This window comes from Squalius cephalus (assembly GCF_949319135.1).
Source record: "Squalius cephalus genome assembly, chromosome: 6".
NCBI classification, from domain to species: domain Eukaryota; kingdom Metazoa; phylum Chordata; class Actinopteri; order Cypriniformes; family Leuciscidae; genus Squalius; species Squalius cephalus.
Window position 1 is genome coordinate 17,608,388 of NC_137127.1, and position 22,620 is coordinate 17,631,007.

The window sequence follows — 22,620 nt, forward strand, 5'->3', positions numbered from 1 at the left end:
CTTGCTCTGACAGGCCAGGTTTTGGGGAGGAGGGTCCAGGCGTCCCGTTGTCCTCAGGACCCCCCACCCCTCTGAGAGCACAAACCTTCTCCTCCTTCTCCCCCTCCAAGTCCTACAGTCGCCAGTCCTCCTCCTCTGACACCGAGCTCAGCTTAACCCCCAAAACCGGTAAGATACCCGTCCCCACCTGACCTCAGGCACTCTGCCAGACACTCTCTCTCTCCTTGATTTTAATCTCTATCAGTGTGCTGATCCCAGTATCAAGGCCTAGAGGCAGAGGGTGTAGGGCACAGTGTCTCTGCATTTTTTTTGGTCTAGTTTTGTGTTTATTTAATTTATGTATGTTGTGTTGTCCCTCCATTATTTCTTTATCTGCATGTGTGAAATGTTTATTTTTATTTGACTCAAGGTTGTGATCTAGTATTTTGTACATTTGGAAATAAAAGAAATTATTTTATTTGGAAAAAAATTCTTTCCGTGGATGCAACCTGCTCACCTTTATGCTAAATCCTCGGTTTGTTATACAAAATAGGTCACTTATTATTTGTTTCATGCTGAACCAATGAGCTTATATTTTTACAGTAAGGTTAAATTTTAAAAGTGATAGGTCAACCAAAAATTTAAGTTCTGTCATTTACTCACCCTCATGTCGTTCCAAACCTGTATGACATTATTTCCTCTGTGTAACACAAAAAAAGTTTTGTCCATACTATGGAAATCAATGGGGTCCAATGTTGTTTTGTTTCCCAACATTCTTCATAATATCTTCCTTTGTGTTCCACAGAAGAAAGTAATTCGATACATTTAAATCGAAAAAGAAGAATGAACTGATGTGACGTCATTTCGAACATAATCAGGCCGAAACAAAGTTCGTTTTGGAAGTTTGAAACTCCGGCTGCAAAAAACATTTGTACTACCATTGGTCTGTGGCGATTACGTAATAGGTAGGTGTGCGCGGAGGCTCCGCCTTCTTTCACGCTGAAATCTTTTCTAGTTCATTTGGCCTGTTCAGTCGGTCGAGGTCAGACGTCCGTGAGTGAAAACATAAACACATTGGAGAACTGCTTTATAGTCGAAAATGAAGTTGTATTTCTGATGAAACGCTGACACTGTTTTTCATGTTTAAAATGATAAAGCTGCTTGATTTTAAGCAATCTATTGTGTAAAGTGCTATATAAATAACATAACGTAACTTTACTAGAGTGCCGAATTGCAGAGCTCGTGCAAACATATCAATGTTGATATGATCAGGTGCTTTTCTTATGCTTTATTAAAAAAATGCTTGCCGTTTTCTCAATTTTGCTGTGTTTATTTTGTTATTGAGAGGAAAGTGTGCTGCACATATTTGCATATTCATCTTAACTCTCTCAGCAATCTAGGCGGCGTCGGATGTCCACTAACAGTATATCGCTGGTCACGTATTTCGAACTTCATTTTACCCCTAAACGAAGAACGAAAAATAACTTTGCCGTGAGTGTATCGAGGCCTTAAATGATGACAGAATTAGAATTTTTGGATGGGCTTTTGCTTTAACATGAGACCTCTGAAGAGAGGTATTTTGTGAAGTAGATAATTGGGTGATCATGTGCTTGATTACAACAATGCTAGCACAGATAGTCTGTGTAAATGAGCTGAGTGTTTTTCTGAAGGTTTCACAACTTAAATAAGAGACTTTTTGAAAAGCAAAGATAAGGTGCGGATTTTCCTTGCAGACACCCTAATTTACAGAAACCTGATGATCTAAATTCATTCAACACTATCTTTTCATTTTTTATTGTAAAAAATTTTCAAACTTTTCCTCTTAAATCACTTTAAGCATGCTGTGAAAGAGTAAGCAAACAATGACTTGTTAATGTGCACAAGAAACAAAAGGGCATGGTATAGTTATAAATATCGTGTATATTTTATGTTCATCATTTTCTCTCCTCTGTTGTTCATCCTTTATAAGTTTTACATAAAAAAACATTGTAATTTATGAAATGTTGCTGTATCCTAGTCTTTTAGTGTTTTCGTATGAAATACAAGAATCTCTTTAAGCAGATTTACCTGAGGTGTAGAATTATATTTTCTACATTTTGAAATAAAATGTTTTGAAAAGGTTTGAACTTCATATTCACCCACATATGAAAATGATATTTTCTCACCCTCATGTCGTTCTATGTTTCCATTCAACATTAGTTTATAGTGACCATGTCTGTCAAGCTAAAAAGAAAATCACCATTAGAAAACATAAAAGCATACATTTTGTAGTCCATATGACTAATCAAAGTCTTTGACAGCTTTGTATGAGGAGTAAACCGAATAATGATAATTCACAGAGGTAGTCGAAGTCAAGTCAAAAATCTGAAAGGGACTACAAAAGTCATTCTGACAGAAGTTTCAGTTTTGGATGAACTGTATACAGTGTATACCGTCAAAAACAACCTGCTGGAAATAAACCCCTGGGAAACCTGTGACTTTCTGACCTTTATTTTATTTTATTTTTTACCTCTTATCAGTTTGCATCCCTTTCTTTCTGAGTTCCTCTTTCTTTTTACATTTCAGTCACCCCACCCCCCTTATTTTTTTCTCATGTGATGTCTTCATACCATCCTCCCCAAACTCTCCTTCTCTCTCATTCTTTCTCTGTCAGCGAGGATATTTCTGTCTCCCAGTACTCCCGCCCTTGAGTCTGAATCATCTTCCCTCCCCTCTGTCCATCTGCCCCATCACTTTCGGCCAGGGATGGCCTCCTGGAGTTCAGCTCCTCCCCCACTCCATGTCAGCCAATCAGACACAGCCATGCTGAGAAAGAGCGTGTCTTTCAGTGAGGAACTGCTGCTGGCGGCCTCTGGTAGGACACACTCACTGCTGCCCCTATGGCCTTTGACCCTTGGTGCCGGGATTGCATCCAGTGTGACCACACCAACCGCTGTGCTGCCCCCTGGCAGAATAACATGCCTGTCTCTCATTTGCCCACATTTTCCACAAATGCACTCTGAGTGCTTATGATAGAGCAGTGTGGTTTCATTTCTTTTGAGCACTCTGATTTAACAAAACCCCACTTGCATGTTTTTTCAGCCTGACTGGAAGTTAGATTCCTCCGCCAATGGAAGAGCAAACAAGAAAAGCAAACCACTGGCCCTCAGTCATCTGTCTGGTTCCATAAAATCTAATTTCCTAGTGCCTGGGCTCTGAGCTTGTGTGTCTGAAACTGTTAATTGTTTTAATCTGTCCAAATGTGATGATTAGATAAAGTTTCCCAGCTAGTGAATGAGTTGAAACTGCTTGTGATGAATGTTATATCTTAAATGTCTTAAGAGTCTCTGAATGTTTTCTGTGGGTTCATATTTGTTTCTTTAAGTGTTAATCCAGCTAATGTAATTATTACATTTTTAAAATGTAAAGTTTGTCTTGTGTTTTCAAAATGGATGGGAACATATTCAATTCTTTATATTAGACCGCTGCTCTACCTAATAGAGTGTTGAAAGTCACTAATTGGCTATCAAGGCTATGTGCACCAAATTAATTATACCACCATTCAAAAGTTTGGGGTCAGTACGAATTTATTTATTTAGTTAAAGAAATGATATTTATATTAATGTTTCTTGAGTAGAAAATCAGCATATTAAAATGATTTCTGAAGGATCATGTGACACTGAAGACTGGAGTAATGGTGCTGAAAACTCCACTTTAACGTCACAGGAATAAATCACATTTTAAAATATATTACAATAGAAAACAGTTTGAAATTGTAGCATTTCACAATATTACTGTTTTACTGTATTTTTTTATTATTAAATAAATGCAATCTTGGTGATCATTAAAGACTTCTTTCTAAAATCTTGTCGATTCCAAAACTTTTGAACGGTAGTGTTTAACCATTTTTGCATGCACATAATTTTTTTATTCAGGTATTCTGGTAAAGCATTTATATATAAAAATAGGTTATTATATAAAAAAGTTATATATGCTCCACAGCAATTGGAATATTCCTGCATGCATGTTCTTTTCCTACTTTGACAACAGCACACAAGAGTTAAATAACTAAATGTAGGCAATGAGGCTCTTTTCTATATCAATTTCCTTTTCGCTTGAAAAATGTTTCCTCTTTTAAATAACATATACAGATATAAATGAGTAATTTGTTTACATGACAAGAATTCAGAATAATATTACTAGAATTACTAATAAATGCTATTTTAATTCATATAAGATTATTTTTCTGCATGTAAACAGTCATAGTCACACAGAAGAGGTGAATGTACAGTATGTGAGTGCATGAGATATTGTAACATTGTTTATTTGGTTTTGAAGTGAAGTATTGTTTGCCATCTTTCATTTCCCCTGAATTGCGCTCTCTTCTCCACCAACAGGAATGGGAAGTGGCGGCAGTGCAGGGAAGGAGGCGGGGCCTCTTAAAGCTCTTCTGAGGCAGCAGACCCAATCAGCGCTGGAGCAGAGAGTAAGACAGAGACAGTATATTCACATGTATTTATATATTTACGATCACAAAAGCTGGTGATTATGAGAATTATGTTTCTCCAATCTTTCGCTCTCTCACTTGGATTCCAGGGGGTTTCATCATCCTCTGAAGCATTTGTTAGGACAGGGGTATGTCTGGAGAGGGCATGCCGAATGTTTCTGGTTGTAGAATCTTTCGTTTATGTTTCCCATACTCCTCCCTGTTTGAGAACTTTGAACTGGAAGACCTGCATCTCTTCTACTGTCCTATTGACATCATTATCAAACCAATGGCACATTAGTATTGTGACAGTTGGTTTGGGCGTTATGTGGTTATGCACCCATTTACATGGAGAATGTTCTAGAACCTCTGACAGGTGCTAGGAAGCTCTCATGTTTACCTGTACGTCACAGTTTTGCTCTGATCTTTGTCTGATTTTGTTCCAGGGGTTAAATGTCTTGTGAAATAATGATTAATGTAGCCTAAATGAAGAGCCAGAGTTTTTGAAGCCTGTGTCTTTACACTCATATGGATGAGAAAAAAAAACAGGTGCTGGTAACAATTTTGTTCAGGCTTATTATCAGGACTTGAATATTCATTATGCATTTGAGTGGTACGTAAGTTAAGTAAATATAAGGGCCTCCATATGCGTTTATATGCATCTAAACTGAGAACCACTGTTTAAACCACTTCTACTGAAAGTCCTGATGTATTGCACTGCGCAGAGTTGTTACCCAGTTAAACAGCCTAAAGTGTCTGAATCTCTGTATCTCTGCATGAGTCTTGTGTTGTAATTTCTAAATATTGACAATGTAATGGCACGACCCGCAGGTTTCAATTTCTGTGCTGTAAAAAATCTTCAGTTGTGTGTGAAGATTTCATTACAGAAGTTCACCTGTCTTTATGACATTTGTTAGAATGCCAGTGGGTCACCTTGGTCCGTTCTGTATGACCCCTCCATCACCGTTCTGTGTGTTTCAGGAATACCCTTTCTTCACGTTGACCTCCTTCCCACCTGGATTTCTCCTCCACTTGGGGGGCGTAGTCAGTGCACGCTCGGTAAAGCTTCTGGATCGAATTCACAACCCAGGTAAGATGGCTCGTATTACACAGGCACAAACATAAACAAATACCTGCAACACACCAAATATATGATACATTAACATAATTTCAAACAACAAAACTTTACTGTAGTAAGTACTAGGGCTGGGTTGAAAATATTGATTTCTCGATTTTAATCGATTAGCCAATATTGATGCTTGAGTCCCCTAGAATCAATCTTTTTAGTCTATGCTGTTTTCAGTTTATGCGTGAACAAATCTTCACTAAACATTATTTGTAGCACACCTCCCATCCAATAAATCGCAATAGGCTTTGTGTTTTACTTTGATATGAGACAGTCTCAGTTTTCAAATTCTGTAAATTTAATTACAAAATTCAAACAATAAATACCACTTTGGTACGCTTTAATGTGACAGATTGCCGTAGCAGCTTCAGTTTAAGTGAAGTGACTCAGCAGATCTTAAGTGAACCAATCGTCTCTTCCTCTTTACTACTAGTTAGCCTACAGCATGAAATAAACACAGAAGGTTTGTTGAAAAATACAGTGCAACTCACTGTAATATTGCATCACTCAGTGTTTCAACCGTGGAAAGATGTCTATAAAACAACAAACAATATGTCTTGTAATGTAGCATTTACCTCAAAAAAGCCATTCAGTGTCCATAGTTTGTTAGTCAGCTAGAAAAAATAACTCTGGACAGGAGCATTTTACTTATTATATACACTATATTACACACACACACACATAACATACTATGTATGTTTGAATAAATACGTTATTTATTTAAGTACATTATTTATACGTTATTTGAATATATACGTTACAAATCAGTTATTAAAGGTATAGTGGAGGATTTTCCCGAATTTTAGAAAAGAACCGCCCTCTCCACTTTTTGAAAAAATGCACATGCGCAACACTCTTACCTGCTCCCGAGAGGGAACGCCTATTAAACGTGTGCACGAGAGAGCATGCACGAGCCTAGTTCTCCTCGTGCACGCTCTGTTTACAAGTTGCTGTCGGCATGGCTCATACAAGCCTACTTTCCAAAAGAAGATTTGCACTTTTTCCACTATGTCAGACTTGCCACCGAGTCAAAAAATACCTAGCCATTTCACAAAAATGAACACACAAGGTTTTAGAACATTTCAGCGTGATACCTTTTACCATTTGGTCATAAGGCTACTTTAGACAAATTGAGATGTTTACCGTGTCTGCCCGGTGCGTGACTTGTGCCAGGGCTAGCATCGCTAATCATAGCTTACATTAACTTTTACTAGCAGTGATTTTAAATGGATTTCTCCAAATAGCATGCCAAACTTTACCTGTCGAGTAGAAACTTCGCGACTGAGGGATCAGTGGGAAGCTTTTAGCGCACGCCAGCATGTGAAATATTCTCCCAAAAACACTCTGGTCTTGTTTCTTTCTTCAGAGGCCTTTCTCCTCTTGTCATACAATTTGTAGACACTTTTTCTCTTGCGACCCTCAGACATTTTGAAAAAACCCGGTGAGAACGGTGAGCTTCAATGAATGGCTGAAACCGTAGCTCACCACACATATACACCTGAAAGTGCGCATGCGCAGAAAGCGAAAACTACCTAGGGACGAGCACGTACGACGGCCTTACGTAAACATATCACCAGAATGATTGACAACTAGGAGGACCAATAGTCTTGATGATCCACCCGGAAAAAGAAAATCCTCCACTATACCTTTAATTTTAACCTTTAATAATAATGTACCAGGTTTCCTGTATAGTTTACTGCATTAGTTGAGAGAATTTTCCTTGAGAACAATTGACATTATACTGAACCTGATCTATATCCAAATAAATTAATATAAAATGAAATCGGATCGAGATCAGAATTGAATCACAAGCTTGTGAATTGAAATTGAATTGTGAAATTTGTGTTAGTACCCAGCCCTAGTAAGAACACATACAGCAGGTGTATTCGTGAGGCAGTTTGGAAGTGTGCATGTTGTGTGCATGGCTTTCGTTGTATTTACAATTTCAGTTCGTTGTACAGTATATGTTCTGCATCACGTGCACCATTTTCTTGGCCTTACGTTTGTCCTCTCTAGCAGGGCCTGAATTTCGTTTTGGAAAATGGGGGGAATTCCCCCCTTAGGTGACTTATGGGGGGGATTGTTTAATTTGAGGGGGAAGTTGGGTGGTTGGGGGAATTATTTCATCTAAATCCTAAATGAATTTGTGTTTTTACACGGAGGTACATTTTTCACGCAGTAGCTTACACACAGCACAAGTAAGCTTGGTTTTACAAACAGTCAGTTAACAGTACAATAAGAACAAATAAATCACAAGCTGTAGCACAAATAAATACAATAGAATAGAATAAGGATAAAGAAAGGTTTTTTTTAGGTAGGTCTAACTAGGGGTGTGACGGTTAGTATATAACCGTGAGACCGACGGTTATAGTTGAACACCGTCATTAGAACACTAACCGCCAAAACCGTGTTATCAAAATATTTTTTACAAACATTTTTTATCATAGAGAATGTTTAAATACTAATTAAAAACAATTGTTAACAGTCTGTGTCATTAATGGTCTACGTCGTTTCCAACTGTATTTGATTCTTTGCCAAGTAGCCTACTAACGCAAGTTTTGTTTTGTAAATCGTCAGACATGATTTTTACCACTTCATTAAGTTTTTCTTTGTAGAAAGCCTTTCTTTAAAGTGAATTTCGTTTTGTACAAATTGTATCTTAATTTTAATAAATGTTTCATCACCCAATTGCATGTATTTAATAAATAAAAAGCAGATATAGCAGACAATATAATAACCGTGACATTGAGGCGCCAGCGCGCCGCGTTCACTTGTATTTTATTGTTAAAAGCCTTTTTTTAAAACGAATTTCGTTTTGTACAAATTGTATCTTAATTTTAATAAATGTTTCATCAACCAATTGCATGTATTTTTAATAAATAAAAAGCAGATATAGTAGACAATATAATAACCGGCGCTGGTGCGCCGCGTTCACTTGCATTGCATTGTGAACTAGAGCGCATCTCATCGTAAATGAATGAAACTCAGCGTAGGCCTATGGCTCATACATTAAGCATTAAATATCTTTGCTGCATCCTTTCTAGAACAGACAAGGGCTTTCTCGCGGCTCGCATCAGCAGAGCATTCCATCATCCATAGACCGCAAAACAATCACACGGGCGGGTGCGGCTTTGAAATTTGATAAAAAAAAAAAAACCGGTGTGGATGAGTGCGAATAAAACCCCATCCGCGTATCTTTATCGATAACATTGATTATTATTATTTTTTTGGATTTAGGCGATCAAGTGTCTGCTCCTTTATTCAAACTAAGTTGTCCTATACAGACGAACGTCGCAACACCCCCCCCCGACGGTTATGTTACGAACCGTCACATTTGACTCACGTCATAACCGTCATCACCAATTCTGAAACCGGCACACCCCTAGGTCTAACGTTAGTATTCAGGTACAGAAATGCTAAAGAAATTGAATAAAGTAATTCAATGTAAAATACCACTGTATAGTCTTCACTGTAAACTTAAATACTGATTAATCCTTACATTTAAAGTTACAAAAGTTATTCAGTCAAGAGCAGTATGATTTTCTCTGTCTTTTGTTGTTTGATTAACATTAATGACAGACAGCAGCAGGTTTATTTGCTTGCTTCACTCAAATGCACAGATCCAATGTACTGTTACACGTCTTCTTTCTCAACTGTTTACGTTCACTGAAGACATAACCGACTTTGTTTACATGGATGGTCACCAAGACAGGCATCTTGACATAATTTTTGTGTGTATTTGGTCATTTAAGCGCAAAAAGCTTCGAAAAAGAACTCTGTACTTTATGTGGGCGCACTTTGGATGCATCTCAGAGAGTGTACAAGTACCGAAAACTTTAAAATCGCTTGAATGTTTAAATTGGCAAAATGTGATGTGGGCAAGTAATAATTCCGACTATCCCGAAATGCGAGCTAAAATGTTGTATCGCACCTTGCAGCTGGCTTGTAGTGCAGATGCAATGTGCTTATGTGAAGCGACTTGTCCCTCATAAGATACAGAGTGACAGAGCGAGCGAGGGTGAGAAAGAAGACACCAAACTGCTGAATCATTGATTTGATCTGATATTCAGTGTGGATTAATTTACTCATCTAACCTTACGGGAAGTTCCCACGCTGTGAGAGTGAAACCTGTGGGAACGAGTAAAACTACCGGCAATCCCATGACGAAATTCAGGCCCTGTCCAGCATATAATGCTCTATTACTCTTCTTTGCTTATAGAAGATTTTGAGACATCCATATCCCCTGAACATTATTTTTGCCTGTTTTTTCACATGCACAAATAATTATTTTTTGTAAACCTGCACATACCCTTTCTAATCTGTACTAATGTTGCATTATAGAGGATGTAAATATTGGCAAAATACAAAATTTACAAAATATTTTGTAAAATATTTCAATTTCCATCTCTGAAGGAAGGTTCTGGCAAGGTTCTCTGCGTTCTCTTGGGCACTTTAATCACAGCTGTAGAAAACGCAAATCCTATCTGAATTAACAATTGTGTACCACCATTTGTACCACCACGTCTTTAGTGCTGTTGTACTCGCATGATTTCTCCAGTGCATAATTATGAATCAGACCAAAATAATAATATTTAATTCATGGTGCATTGCATAAAAAAATGTATTCTTGTCAGGGCGAATTTTTACATCCTTGTTGCATGATACTTTCTGTATATAATCTCCTTTCTTTCTTTTTTTTTATCTACCCAATTTTTTTTATTTTTATAGCATAATTCTCATTCACTCTATCATCAGTATGACCGTACCTTTTGTAAGGCTGCCCACTGCAGTGATCTCTGAGCGCATTTGTTTAAAACTTGCATGTATTCAAGCTTCAAGCTAACCAAGCTGAGCCATTACCTACTAATTTACATTTCAAATGCTGACGTGTTTCCAAATTAGGTATCATACAGAGAAACTATTATTTTGTTAGTAGAGTGTAATTAAGAGGCAGAAAACTTTAATTAAGCTCTAGAGTGCAGAAGGGTATCTGTTGCTTTATTTTCTTAATTATAATGTACAGATGACTGCAAACACACAAACACCCACAATTTTCATGTAACAAAATACAACTGAAATGCATTTACAACTACATCTGTGTATGAAAGTTTTAACTGCGTGTGTGTGTGTGCATTAATTAAAGCATGGTTGAAGGAGCTTCTCATGTAGTTTTGATTGTAGATGTGCTGATTTAGAGCCTCTGACATAGTGCTGCTGCTGCATGCTTCTCTCTCTCTCTCTCTCTCTCTCTCTCCTTCCTTCACCTCTTTTCCCCTTGATTCTCTATATTATTCCTCTCTGTGATTCTGTCCATCTCTTCTCTCTTGCTCTCGTTCTCGTGGCCACCCTCTCAGATAACTTTTGTCTGACTTTGCAGTTCCTGTGGAGTGGTGTTGTCCAGTGTTGTGTTCTTGTTTGTAGTTGGTGTTTGGTTTTCTTTTTCTTTTCTGCTCTCTTTCTTTCTTTCTTTCTTTCTTTCTTTCTTTCTTTCTTTCTTTCTTTCTTTCTCTCTCTCTCTCTCTCTCTCTCTCTCTCTCTCTCTCTCTCTCTCTCTCTCTCTCTCTCTCTCTCTCTCTCTCTCTCTCTCTCTCTCTTTCTCTCTTTTTCTCTCCACTCTTTTAACCGATCTACTAATGTGGCGATTTGGCTCAGCCTTGGGTAACACCAGATCATACAAACTGCTAGACTGGAATAGTTTCACTGCAGGTACTACCCTACCCTCAGTCCTGCTTTACACACACACACACGCACACACACACACACACTTATATGCAGCCCCTGGCAGCTCAGCTGTTATGTAATCTAATGATTGAATATATATTATCAGGTTCTATGTAGTATTGCGTTTTGAATATTTTCCATTAGTAAATAATACAGTGATAATGCTTAAATTGATAGTTTACTCAATAATGAAAATTCTGTCATTATTTACTCACCCTGTTTTTCAAACACATATGATTTTCTTTCTTCTGAGGAACACCAAAAGAGTTGTCCAGCCGAATGTCCATGCTCTCCTTAAAATTAAATAGTAACCAGAATTCACTGAAAATCCTTCAGACTTGGCATATAAAGACATATTGCAGTAGGTTTCGCACCAGGTACATTTGCACATCATCACATTTTCAATGACTCTCAAACGACTCGTCAAATGAATCAGTCTCTCTAAATCCCGCCTTTCCGTGATATACTCTGCTCTGATTAGCCAGACAGCTCAGTCTGTTGTGATTGGCCCTACCGTGTACAGCGCGCCGAAAACAAAACCACCCATTGCCATAACAACGTCAGCTCTGCGTGTCCTGAGGCTTCCTACACCGTAAACTAAACACAGTAATGAATAATGACGTTGATTTTACCATATCAATGCGAGCGCAAGCCCGATGATGAAACATTGGAAGAAGTGTTATTCAACCCGAACCTCCATCGCAAGGACGACTCGAGTAGGACTCAGTGTTTCTCAGTGATACACTACTCAGTTTGAGGTACATTGTATGAGATGTTGCAACTGGAATTCCTCACCATCAGCATTAACAAGTGCATGTCCATCAACAAACCGATTATTTTACTTGTATTAATTTATTTACCGAGTATTTTTCTAATATATTGCGGTAAACACATGGAAACTATATCAATAACAGTGCATGTATACAATATACATTAGCCGAGCTCTAGAGTGAATGATCTGATGTAACATAAACGTTGGTCAAACAAATATTTCCTCAATTTAGTGAGAATGACAGACAATCTGCATTAACAGACACAGTTATAGGTAATCGTGGTCCACAACTGATTAGCAGAAGTATTTCAGTAAGACAGTAATAATGTGAGTTAACCAGTTAGCAGCAGGAGACCTAAGTTACACATATTTTGAACACCATCTTTCAAGAGTAAAAACGGTTTGTGAATCCTGCATTGAACGTTGAGATTTGAGAAGCAGTCTTCAGTAAAATAAAGAGAACACAGCAAAAGTTTAGGATTATACTGCTGTGATATCATGGTAAAGATTAATTTTAACCACTGATTCTTCACATGCTCGTCCTTGGGCAGTGAAAAAAACTGGCTTTACCTTCACATTGTACCATTGTACCTTCATGATGCTATCCAGTATCCACAGGAATACCTCAGCTGTTGGTTTGAGGTTCAAGTTTTCCCTGGTGATAAGTGGGCGGGCAATATTCTAATGTTTCGTCTTGACGTCACAACAAAACAGCTTATGACTCGTTTGAAAACGAGTCAATGAAATTAATTGTTTTTCAATTCATTTCATTGACTTAGAGTCGACTCTTACTTTTGAAAGACAATAACTTTATATACGGTGTACTTTCAGATTTAAAACTTTGCAGGATGTTTTCATTCACTTAGAGTTATGTTACACACTACGTGAAAGGTCATTTTCAAAAATCCATAATAGGGGCCCTTTAACATTAAAAATGCAGGCAGCAGCAGGAATATTAGGCTGCCGTCACTTTAAGACCTAATGCAGTGATCCAATATACTGTTTTTCTATTCTACTGCACTACTCTTCCATTGTTTGTCAATGTAAACACAAGCTAGACGCAGTTTAAATGTTGCGCTTGCATCTTTTGCTGCGTCTCGCGCATTTCACTGCATTCTAAAAACGTGGCGCTCAAGTTAAAAGAAGTTCAACAAGTTCCGAGCATCGTTCACGCTGGCCCCGGGCCATCGGGCAGTCCTTACAAGTTATGCGCTTATATGATACATATCATCGAGGCTAAGACTATAACACAATGTGCCTGGACATCTTTCGCTGTTTTTCACATTCGTGGAGTAAATACATGTTAACTTTGTATTTACAAGGCTTGAAAAAAACGTGTGTTGGTGTTTAAGGTAACTTTCGCTCAAGTCACTGGTACTGTAGTTCCTATTTTGCTGGGTTTGACCCTACTCTGAAGTAGGAGCTAATTCAGTCCCCCCAAAATATGTTCCTATAATTAAAATTGTTCCCAGTTCCTGGGTGCGAACACGACAAAAAGCAGGTGCTTCCGCCAAGACAGTAGTTTTTTATTGAATTAGACTGATTTATTCCATTGAATGCAAAAGAAGATTGTAGGAAATTCATACGTTTCGAACAACATGAGAGTAAATAAATGACAACGTTTTAAAATTAGGTGAACTTTTCATTTATGTGTTAAATATTTCTATGCCATGCATATTCAAAATCTTTGCTCATTGATTTTTGTCAAGAGCGATTACAAATACATTTAAAATAAGCATAAATGATTATTTTTACACATTTTATTTGTTCTAGTCTTTACACATAAAATCTTAAATATACACAGACTCAATTCATATAAACTAATGCCTTTTCTCATTAGTGAGTGTTGCATGAGCTGCCATGCGCTGTGCTTCTGAATGAACGTGTGTCGGGCAGCTGTTGCATGCTTTAGCTGGATGCGTGGCTGTTCTCTGCTCTGGCCGATCATTCCTTGATCTGCTCTGACTGCGCTTCACCTGACCCCGTACCCAGCGTCCACTGCTCCCTGTTCACATGACCACTTGATCTACCAATCCAGAGAAGTGGATTTAGGCAATGTTCTATTTTCAGTCATGAGACAACGAGATTGTCTCATGACCTCTATGTGCTTGGCAGTGCTGGTTCCTCTGTGGTCATTGTTGCTTCCTGTACTGAAGTAAAAAGGATTAATACATTATGGATTATGATTGTGCCAGCTGATGTGTTCTAATGATATTGATTTGTAGTTATTGTCTGGGTTCGTACTTTTCATTAGGGGATTTTTAAAATGTATTTAAAGACGTTTAGTTTCTTGACTGAATAATTTTGATATTTTTCATTAATGCATTTTTTGGTGTTTTTGTGCAAAAGTTTAATATTGCTCAGGAACTGGAACAGCTGGCAGCAGAGTCCAAAATGAATAATCTATAATACATTTTTTTGGTAAAAATTGGTATTGGTGAGTAAATAGAAATAGTCTGACCTTCCTTATGCGAACCATGTACACAAAACATATAGGCCTGGTTTCACAGACAGGGCTTAGATAAAGCCAGGATTAGGCCTTTAGTTCAATTAGGACATTTAAGTAGCCTTTTTAAACATGCCTTAGAAAAAAAACAGTACTGGTGTGCATCTTGAGACAAAACTTGCTTTCAGTTAAAACCACGTAAACATGCATTTTAGTCTGAGACTTGGCTTACACCTTGTCTGTGAAACTGGGGCATAAACCGTTTGTCACAAATATAGAGAGAGTGGAAAACCCCCCCGCTTAATAATGCCATTGTCATAGGTATAAAAAAACGTAATTTAAATTAATTTATAAAGTAATATAATAATATAATTTAATATAATCAAATTCTTGGCCTGAAGGCATATTTATTGGCCAGTAGTTTTTATCTGCCATTGGCAGAGGTGGCAAAAAGTTACTTTGGAGCTCTGGCAGATGCACTTTTTCAATGACTACAGAGCAATTTATATATATATATTGTCACAAAAGCAATTGGACACTTGGATAGTTTAGAAGAAAGCAATAATTTTAATGCTTCTATATGTATATTTTTAATGCTCAGTTACTAGTCAGGTTGCAAGTGATTTGAATCATATTATAGCAGTGGTAAGGTGAGCATCAGACCATTATTTATTTTTTGCACTTTCTTTTGCTTCTGATCTCTTATACGCTGTTCACTTTTCTTTTTACTGTTACCGTTCAAACTCCCTCCTGCTGTGGGCTGTTTATCCAGAATATGATGGAGTTTGTCCTCCTTTGGGAAGCATGACTGCACTAGCAGGGGAATGCTCTGCCTACTGTTGTTGATTAGTTCATTAAAGCTGTCAGTCAGGAGAATGGCAAATCATACCACTGTCCTCTTCATCTTCACCACCACCATCGTCTTCCTCATTCCCTCTGCCCTCTCCTAGTATGTGGTTAACAGGCAGGGGAGTTTGCTTCGGTGAAAACCCCTTGCTCTCAGAGAGCGTGAGCACCTGTGCGTCCATGTGTGAGTGTGTGAGAGAGAGAATAGATCAGGTACTAGCCTTGTTAGCTTTAGTGCATGGTTTGCTCTGAGGACAATTTTGATATATAAGTTTTGCACAACTTAATTAATTAAACATGTCTGAAGCTGTTTTAAGGCCTTTTTCACACCACATGCTCAAGCAGCTTCTTAATTACGTATTGTTTTTTCCCCTGATGCATAACCAAACTCTATACAGAAAATAAAGTGATTTTCTAGGATGCTATGTCGAATATTTATGTGTAATAATAATAATAATAATAATAATGGTGAGGAACAGGTCTAAAGGCCCATTCACACCAAGAACAATAACTATTTAAGTGTCTACACAAACATATGTAAAGTTTTGTTTATTCTAAGCGCATGCTCCAGTTTTGTAGTCTGCTGCTTTAAATGCTTGAGCTCTTTAAAGTCGGGTCTAATTTGATTGGCTGTCAATGAATTTAACACTTCTCGGCTAGAAAAAAATCACTCCCAACGGTATTCCATTCGGTATTCCATTCCATCGATATTGTTATTGTTAGTTGTGGTGTGGACTTCAATTCTCATAAAATTAGAATGATTATTATTTAAACTATATAGTTATCATCATTGGTGGGAATGGGCCTTAATGCTTCTGACAATCAGATTTTTTGGGGGGATAAACACCGTTCTAGAATGGGAATCAACCATTAAATTTAACATATTATTGATATAGAGCAGGGTTTCCCAAACTGGGGTTTGTAAGTTGATAAAAAGCTAATAATTAGATTATAAAAATAAAAAATTACAATAAATGAATAATGAAAACACTTAATAAAAAACAAAACACTTAATAAAAAGATCAAATATTTTGTTTACCTGCATGTCATATGAACAATAACCGACATGAACCATGAACATGCAAATGTTTTGTTATTATTGAAAAATTAATTTAAAATCTCAGGGTAAATACTAGACTAAAAGTTTGGGAATCCCTGATATAGACAATAATATTAAATGAATAAATACGTGAAAGTGCAAAATTGTGATTTGTGCCAGATTGCATCGAATTACCAGCTAACATGGCTAGTATGCTGTTAATGCAAGAGGAGTGTTAATGTGCCAACGGTGTACGTGATGTTGTAAATATGTTTGTTTCAGACGAGCCGGAGACACGGGATGCGTGGTGGGAAGAGATCCGTCAGGAAATAAAGTCTCATACCAAAGCTCTTGGCTGCCACGCTGTGGTGGGGTACAGCGAGTCCACCAGCATCTGGTACTTAACAAACACACACACAGACACAACTCTTTTCAAACAGTGCATCTCAACTCATTTGACTCCAAGGCCTCCCATTGTCCACAACAATATTTGAAAATACCTCATTATTTTCAGATGTTTGTGATTTACTGGATAAGGATTGATTTTTAGAACTTGGCATAAGTAGAGAAATCTAGAAATGAAAATTTTAAAATGAGACTTTCGATTTAAAATTAGCCTAGGCCCTTTGGTTGAGCGTTTTAATACCCGTTGGTGTTTATTTTGTGTGTATCACACTAACACATGCACATTATCTCTTACATACTGTGGGTAAAGTACACTTTCAAAAATAAAAGTGTATTGTCATCTGTGGTTCCATAAAGAACATTTAACACCCATGGAAACTTTCCATTGTAAAAAAAGAAAAAAGAAAAGGTCTTTTAACTCTTTCCCCACCAGTGCTTTTTATAAAAGTTGCCAGCCAGCGCCAGCATTTTTGATCATTTTCACAAAACCTTTATATTTTGTTGTATTAATATCTAAACATGCAATGCATAAAAAAAAAAAAAGAACAGACCCTCTGCTTTAAAAAAACAAAACATTTTATTCTAGCTTCATGCATTCTTTTTTTATCAACACTTGAATTGGGGTAAGTTTCATTAAAAAAGCAAAGTTTTGAACAAAAAGCTGAGAAAATAACATTTTGTCAAAGACTCCATCCATATTGGATTCATAACGATCCTACTTCCTACTAACCAGAAGTGTTTTTAATATGATTTAAAGGTACACTGTGTAGTTTTTTTAAGTATTTTATTATCTAAAATATCTTTGTTATGTCCTCATAACAAATATGTCCTCATTGATGTAAAATTACCTCTACCAATGATCTGACTTATCCTCATAAGCGAAGAATTTCTTATCTTTATTTACATTGGACGGGTAAGTCCAAGGAGGCTTCCATGTCGTTCCGCCATTTTGAAAAACTGTAATAGCTGAGAGGGACAAAAAGCACTAGCCTACCTCAACGCGTTTCCACAATGCGTTTTCGTTCAGAGCCAGCGTCACGTGACTGAAACGAGATCAGTGAGAGGCGCTTGTCACTGCCCCGGCAAATTTGAAAGGCTGCACTGCACGGTACTTCATAATGCAGGATCATACTTATGCCGAGCCACAGGAGAAGGAATCCTCGTCGCCAAAAAAGCGAAACACGAACCTCATCACCCGAAAGAAAACTCGATGAAGTGCTATTGGAAGACATGTTGTCATAGCTTCTTGGTACATAACGGCTATTGTAGTCGCAACACGCATTTTAAAAAGCGAGGCGCTAGAGAGCACTATTCGTTTGAATGCAAAATACAATTTCACCGCTAGATGTGAGAAATTCCTACACAGTGTACCTTTAAGACAAACCATGTGCAAATTCATAAGTCAACACCATTGCTGAGTATTTTCTCGATACAGTCTCAAAAACGCGGATTGAAATTGCAGTTGTTCTGTCACAAATGCCGTCGTAATCGTAGCATATCATTAACTATGCTGTGAAGCAGGGGAGTATCAAGGGAAGCCAGGTTATTCCGCTATATTTTTCTGTTGATATATAAAATCAGGTACATTTAGCAATATAGCGGGTGAATTATGTATCTCTGTATTATGTATGATGTGTATTACGATGCTATGATGAACTATTTGCCTTTCTCCACTGACATTCTAAGTTGTTCAAGCGTTTCTAAGGATACTGATTTTCAGAAGGCAGCTGTCTGACTCTGAGATGGCGAACGGGAACATGGTTTGTGTAACATTAGTAACACATTATTAGCTGTTTGATAACGTAGTTAAGCAAAAGACTAATCATATTAATTACCGCTGTGTGTCTTACGTTGTAAATAGCGATACATAAAAAGCATTACCATTCTGATACATCAATTTGTAGATGAGCCTGTATAATTCACTCTTCCACTTCTTCTGAATCAGTTTCTGTTTCAAACATATATGGGTGAATTAAACCAGTATTTCCTCTTGCCATTGTGCAGCGTTTACTACAGTAAAGTTGAACGAGTGGATCAGGGAATCCGAGCTGGTGTGATGCGGGGTGGAGGCTGGGACTAATTTGCATATTCATGGATCCGCGTATACTAAATGAAGCAAGGGTTTATAGTTACTTTAAAGCTATTTTAAGGCATGAAGAAATTATTTTCACAGGATTTTTTTTTAAATATGTCATTTTGGTTATTTTCAATATTGTCATTTTATAGGATCAAATGATTGATTACAGGGTGACTTTAAACTGATTTGAGTCTTTACCAAAAGCATGTGAAAACACCCTCAAATACAGCTTCCTCATCCCGTTCTGTGATGAAATGCTCTAATAATATGCTTTTTATGTGTGTTTGCAGTGAGGAGGTGTGTATTCTATCAGCTTCAGGCACCGCTGCGATCCTCAGCTCCCGTTTCATGCAGGACGGCCCGCTGGAGACTGATCACAGGTTGTCACGGCAACCGCTTGTCTTTTCTACAGGGTCAGAGAGGGTCGATGGGGATATGGGTAGTACAGCCTCATTGGGGTAGGTTAATGACACACACAAGCACATACACACACACACACACACACACACACCTTTGGCCCCCTGCTAAGGGTATGGCATTAAATAATGAACAAAGCGCAAGCGCATAAACACAGCTTGCAAGTGAATTACGGTGAGCACAGTGACAAAGCTTGCACGTAAAATGTAAACCTGAAGAAATTGCAAATCCTAAACTCTAGCAAAAAAAATATGAAATTGTGCACACAAATCAACACAGTGTGAGGAGAAATAACAAAACCGCAAGTCCTAACAAGTCTCGCACACGCAGGACTGACCATAAGCGCAAGTTCTGTTGTGATGTTCTTGTTGGCCCTCTCCGAATGAACCAGTAATTTGGCAATAAAAGAGATTTGAAATAGGATGATAATGAGATAGAACTGAGGAGTCAAGGTTGGGTTTCTTGAGAACTGGGGTAACTGTGGCAGTTTTGAGTGGCTGAGGAAATGAAGCAGAGGTAAGATGTATTAATGGAGTAAGAAGTAGGTGCAGAGATGACAGAGTGGCAGAATTTCAGGATAGAAGTAGGGGCAAGTCGACAGGATGAAGAGTTGGATTTCAAGATTAACTCAGAGACAGAAGATGGATTAATCAAAGATAAGCTAGTCAAAGACTGGCCAGAGAGATTAGGCACGGAGCTAAACTCAGCCGCCTCATCAGAGAAACACCGGTGGTCAGTTCTGCACGTGTGAGAGCTGTCATGACTCGCACTTTTGTTTTTTCTCCTCGCAACGTGTTGATTATTTTTTTTGTTTTCAAGTTTTTTACCTGCAGGTTTACGTTTTACATGCAAGCTTTTTCCACTGTGCTCACACTGCTGTAATTCACTTGCTCACTGTTTATATGCTTATGCTGATTTGTCCATCATTTAACACCATATAAGGGGCTCTTAAAGCAATAGTTCACCCAAAATATTTTTTTTTATCATTCACTCTCCCCCTCATGTTGTATCAAACTGCAAAAAGGGTGTGAAATGAAAATTCACCATATCTATTTTCTAAATGAATGTTATAGATATTATTGGGAACAATTCATCAGTGCATCATTTTATTCTTGTTTCATAAAAAAAAAAAAAAAAATGTTTTGACCTCATTAAGTTAAATGAAAATGCCATAACTGGACCTTCCAATAAACACTGACAGACTTCTCTTTGATGACATATATAGGACTTCTCAAATAATTTAGTCTAATACTTTAGTCTAATAATTTAATGCTTAAACCCACTACCCAATATATATATATATATATATATATATATATATATATATATATATATATATATATATATATGCGCAAAGCTATTGCACATGTCTTCCTGAAACACCTAAAGCACTATTTGTTTAATTTGTATTTTTGTTCTGTTGTTTTTTGTTGGTATTGTTTGTAATTTAGTTTCTTTGTTCTTATTGTATTGCTGACTGTTTTCTTGTCTTCTGTAACTGTTTTGAGGACTTTTACATATAGTACATTAATTAACCTAGTATTAGTTTTTGCTGAAGTATTGATAATTGTGAAATTTCACTGATATTTAAAATTACTCATATCATGAAATAAGACTTTGATCATTTCACCCACCTTTAAATAGTGATTTCAATATTGAGCAAAATAATCGTGATTATGATTTTTGCCCTAATTGAACAGCCCTAGTCACAGCCTCTTTTTATATATATATATATATAGAGTTACACTCAAATACACAATATCACAGATCTGTCGCTACTTCCATTTCATCATGACTTTAACAAAAAAGTAATTAATCGGTAAATATTCTCCTTGGTTCAATCACTCTTAAAGTGGGCACGGAACTTAAATTGTGACTTGAAAAAATGTAAGGTGTGACTTCATTTTGCCCATTGTTTTTGATTTCATACTGAGTTTAGAAGTCAAACAGGTTTGGAACAACATGAAGTAAATCATGACTTAAATTTAATTTTGGGTGAACTTTTCCTTTAATCTCAATACTAAACAGTACTAATTAAATTGGTGTGTGTGTGTGCGTGTCTGTGTATGTTTGCTGGGGACAGTTTTTACAGCTACTAACCAAATTAAGTCTTAAGGACTTCATAACAAAGGGGCTAAAACTTGGCTTTGTCTGAATATGTACGTGTTTTATGTAAAAAAAAAAAAATCTTTACAAATGTGTACGCTTATGTAAAGATAGTTTTATTCTGTTTATGGCTGGTTGGGTCTGTGTGTGCCCTTGTGTTATGGTTTATGTACTAATTGGAATTTTTATTTCTGTTAGATTTGAGGAGGTGGCGCCCCCTGGCTGTGAGTTCTGTCACATACCGTACGATGAGTTGAATATACCATTTCCTGCTCAACTCACCTATTGCTGCTGCTGTCGCCGTTACAAAGTGCCCGATGTCCTCTTTACCACGATCGACCTGCCTACTGAAGCCAACATCACCGGGAAGGGCTGCCTGATTCAGGCCAGGTAGAAACTGCACATAACATCCTGTCCAAATGGAACACAGTATAGTGCAAGTAGTATCTGAAGCAATTAATAATAAATAGCAGTGTGTAGGGCTGCACAGTGAATTGAATTAAAACCTAAATCACGTTATGTCTTAGTGTGATCATCAAATTGCAACGGCTGCTATGTAATCGAACAAATATGTGCTGTGTGTTTCACTGTTCATGCATGAGCAGCTCGGTTTGCAGTAAATGGCCCTCCACACAAATGTATGCTCTGAGTTTGTGTCGCTTATTATGTGCAACATGTGCCAACCATTTTCACAAACTTATAATGAGAAGCATTTTATAAACTAAATTGTCAAGAAAAAAATCTTTAAAGGGCTTTAAGTCATTATTATTATTATTTTCTTAAATAGTTGATTTACAGTTCATTTATTTTACAGTGAAATATTACAATATTAATATTGTTTAATATTTATTAATAATAATAATAATAATAATAATAAAACAATTTTTTATCTTATACAGTATATCATATTGATGTTATCACTACATTTTTGGCCAAATTAAGCAAAGCAAAACCTTTTTATTATAAAAGATTTTATAGGAAATATCACTATTAGATTTTTCCCCAAATCTTGCAGCCTTAGTAATTTGCTATATTTTTTTTACAATGTTGCAAAAAAAAGAAAGAAGACATTTTACTTTTTTAATGTGTCCCAAGTGAACAATTAGTTCAGATTTTGGGGGAAGAGTTCAGGTCAAATGTATTACATTGTGGGATACAGTGGCTACGTTTACATGCAACCAAGTAATTCATTAGTAATCGGATTGATGGCTCAGTCAGACT

At 37.1% G+C, this 22,620-nt stretch overlaps 1 protein-coding gene across 17 annotated transcripts in view; it reads left to right on the top strand.

Moving 5' to 3' along the window:
- Positions 1–22,620, top strand: part of c2cd5 (C2 calcium dependent domain containing 5) — a 48,401-nt gene that overhangs the window by 9,254 nt on the left and 16,527 nt on the right. For 4 of the 17 annotated variants that reach the window (XM_079874016.1, XM_079874021.1, XM_079874006.1 and 1 more), the window contains 6 exons: positions 14–168; positions 4,356–4,444; positions 5,426–5,534; positions 16,677–16,791; positions 19,167–19,334; positions 21,598–21,789. In XM_079874016.1, the coding sequence (XP_079730142.1) occupies positions 14–168; positions 4,356–4,444; positions 5,426–5,534; positions 16,677–16,791; positions 19,167–19,334; positions 21,598–21,789 (828 nt within the window). Of the gene's footprint in view, positions 1–13; positions 169–2,632; positions 2,834–4,355; positions 4,445–4,554; positions 4,594–5,425; positions 5,535–16,676; positions 16,792–19,166; positions 19,335–21,597; positions 21,790–22,620 lie in introns of all 17 variants that reach the window. The other 13 variants (XM_079874018.1, XM_079874008.1, XM_079874013.1 and 10 more) reach the window with 7 other exon arrangements.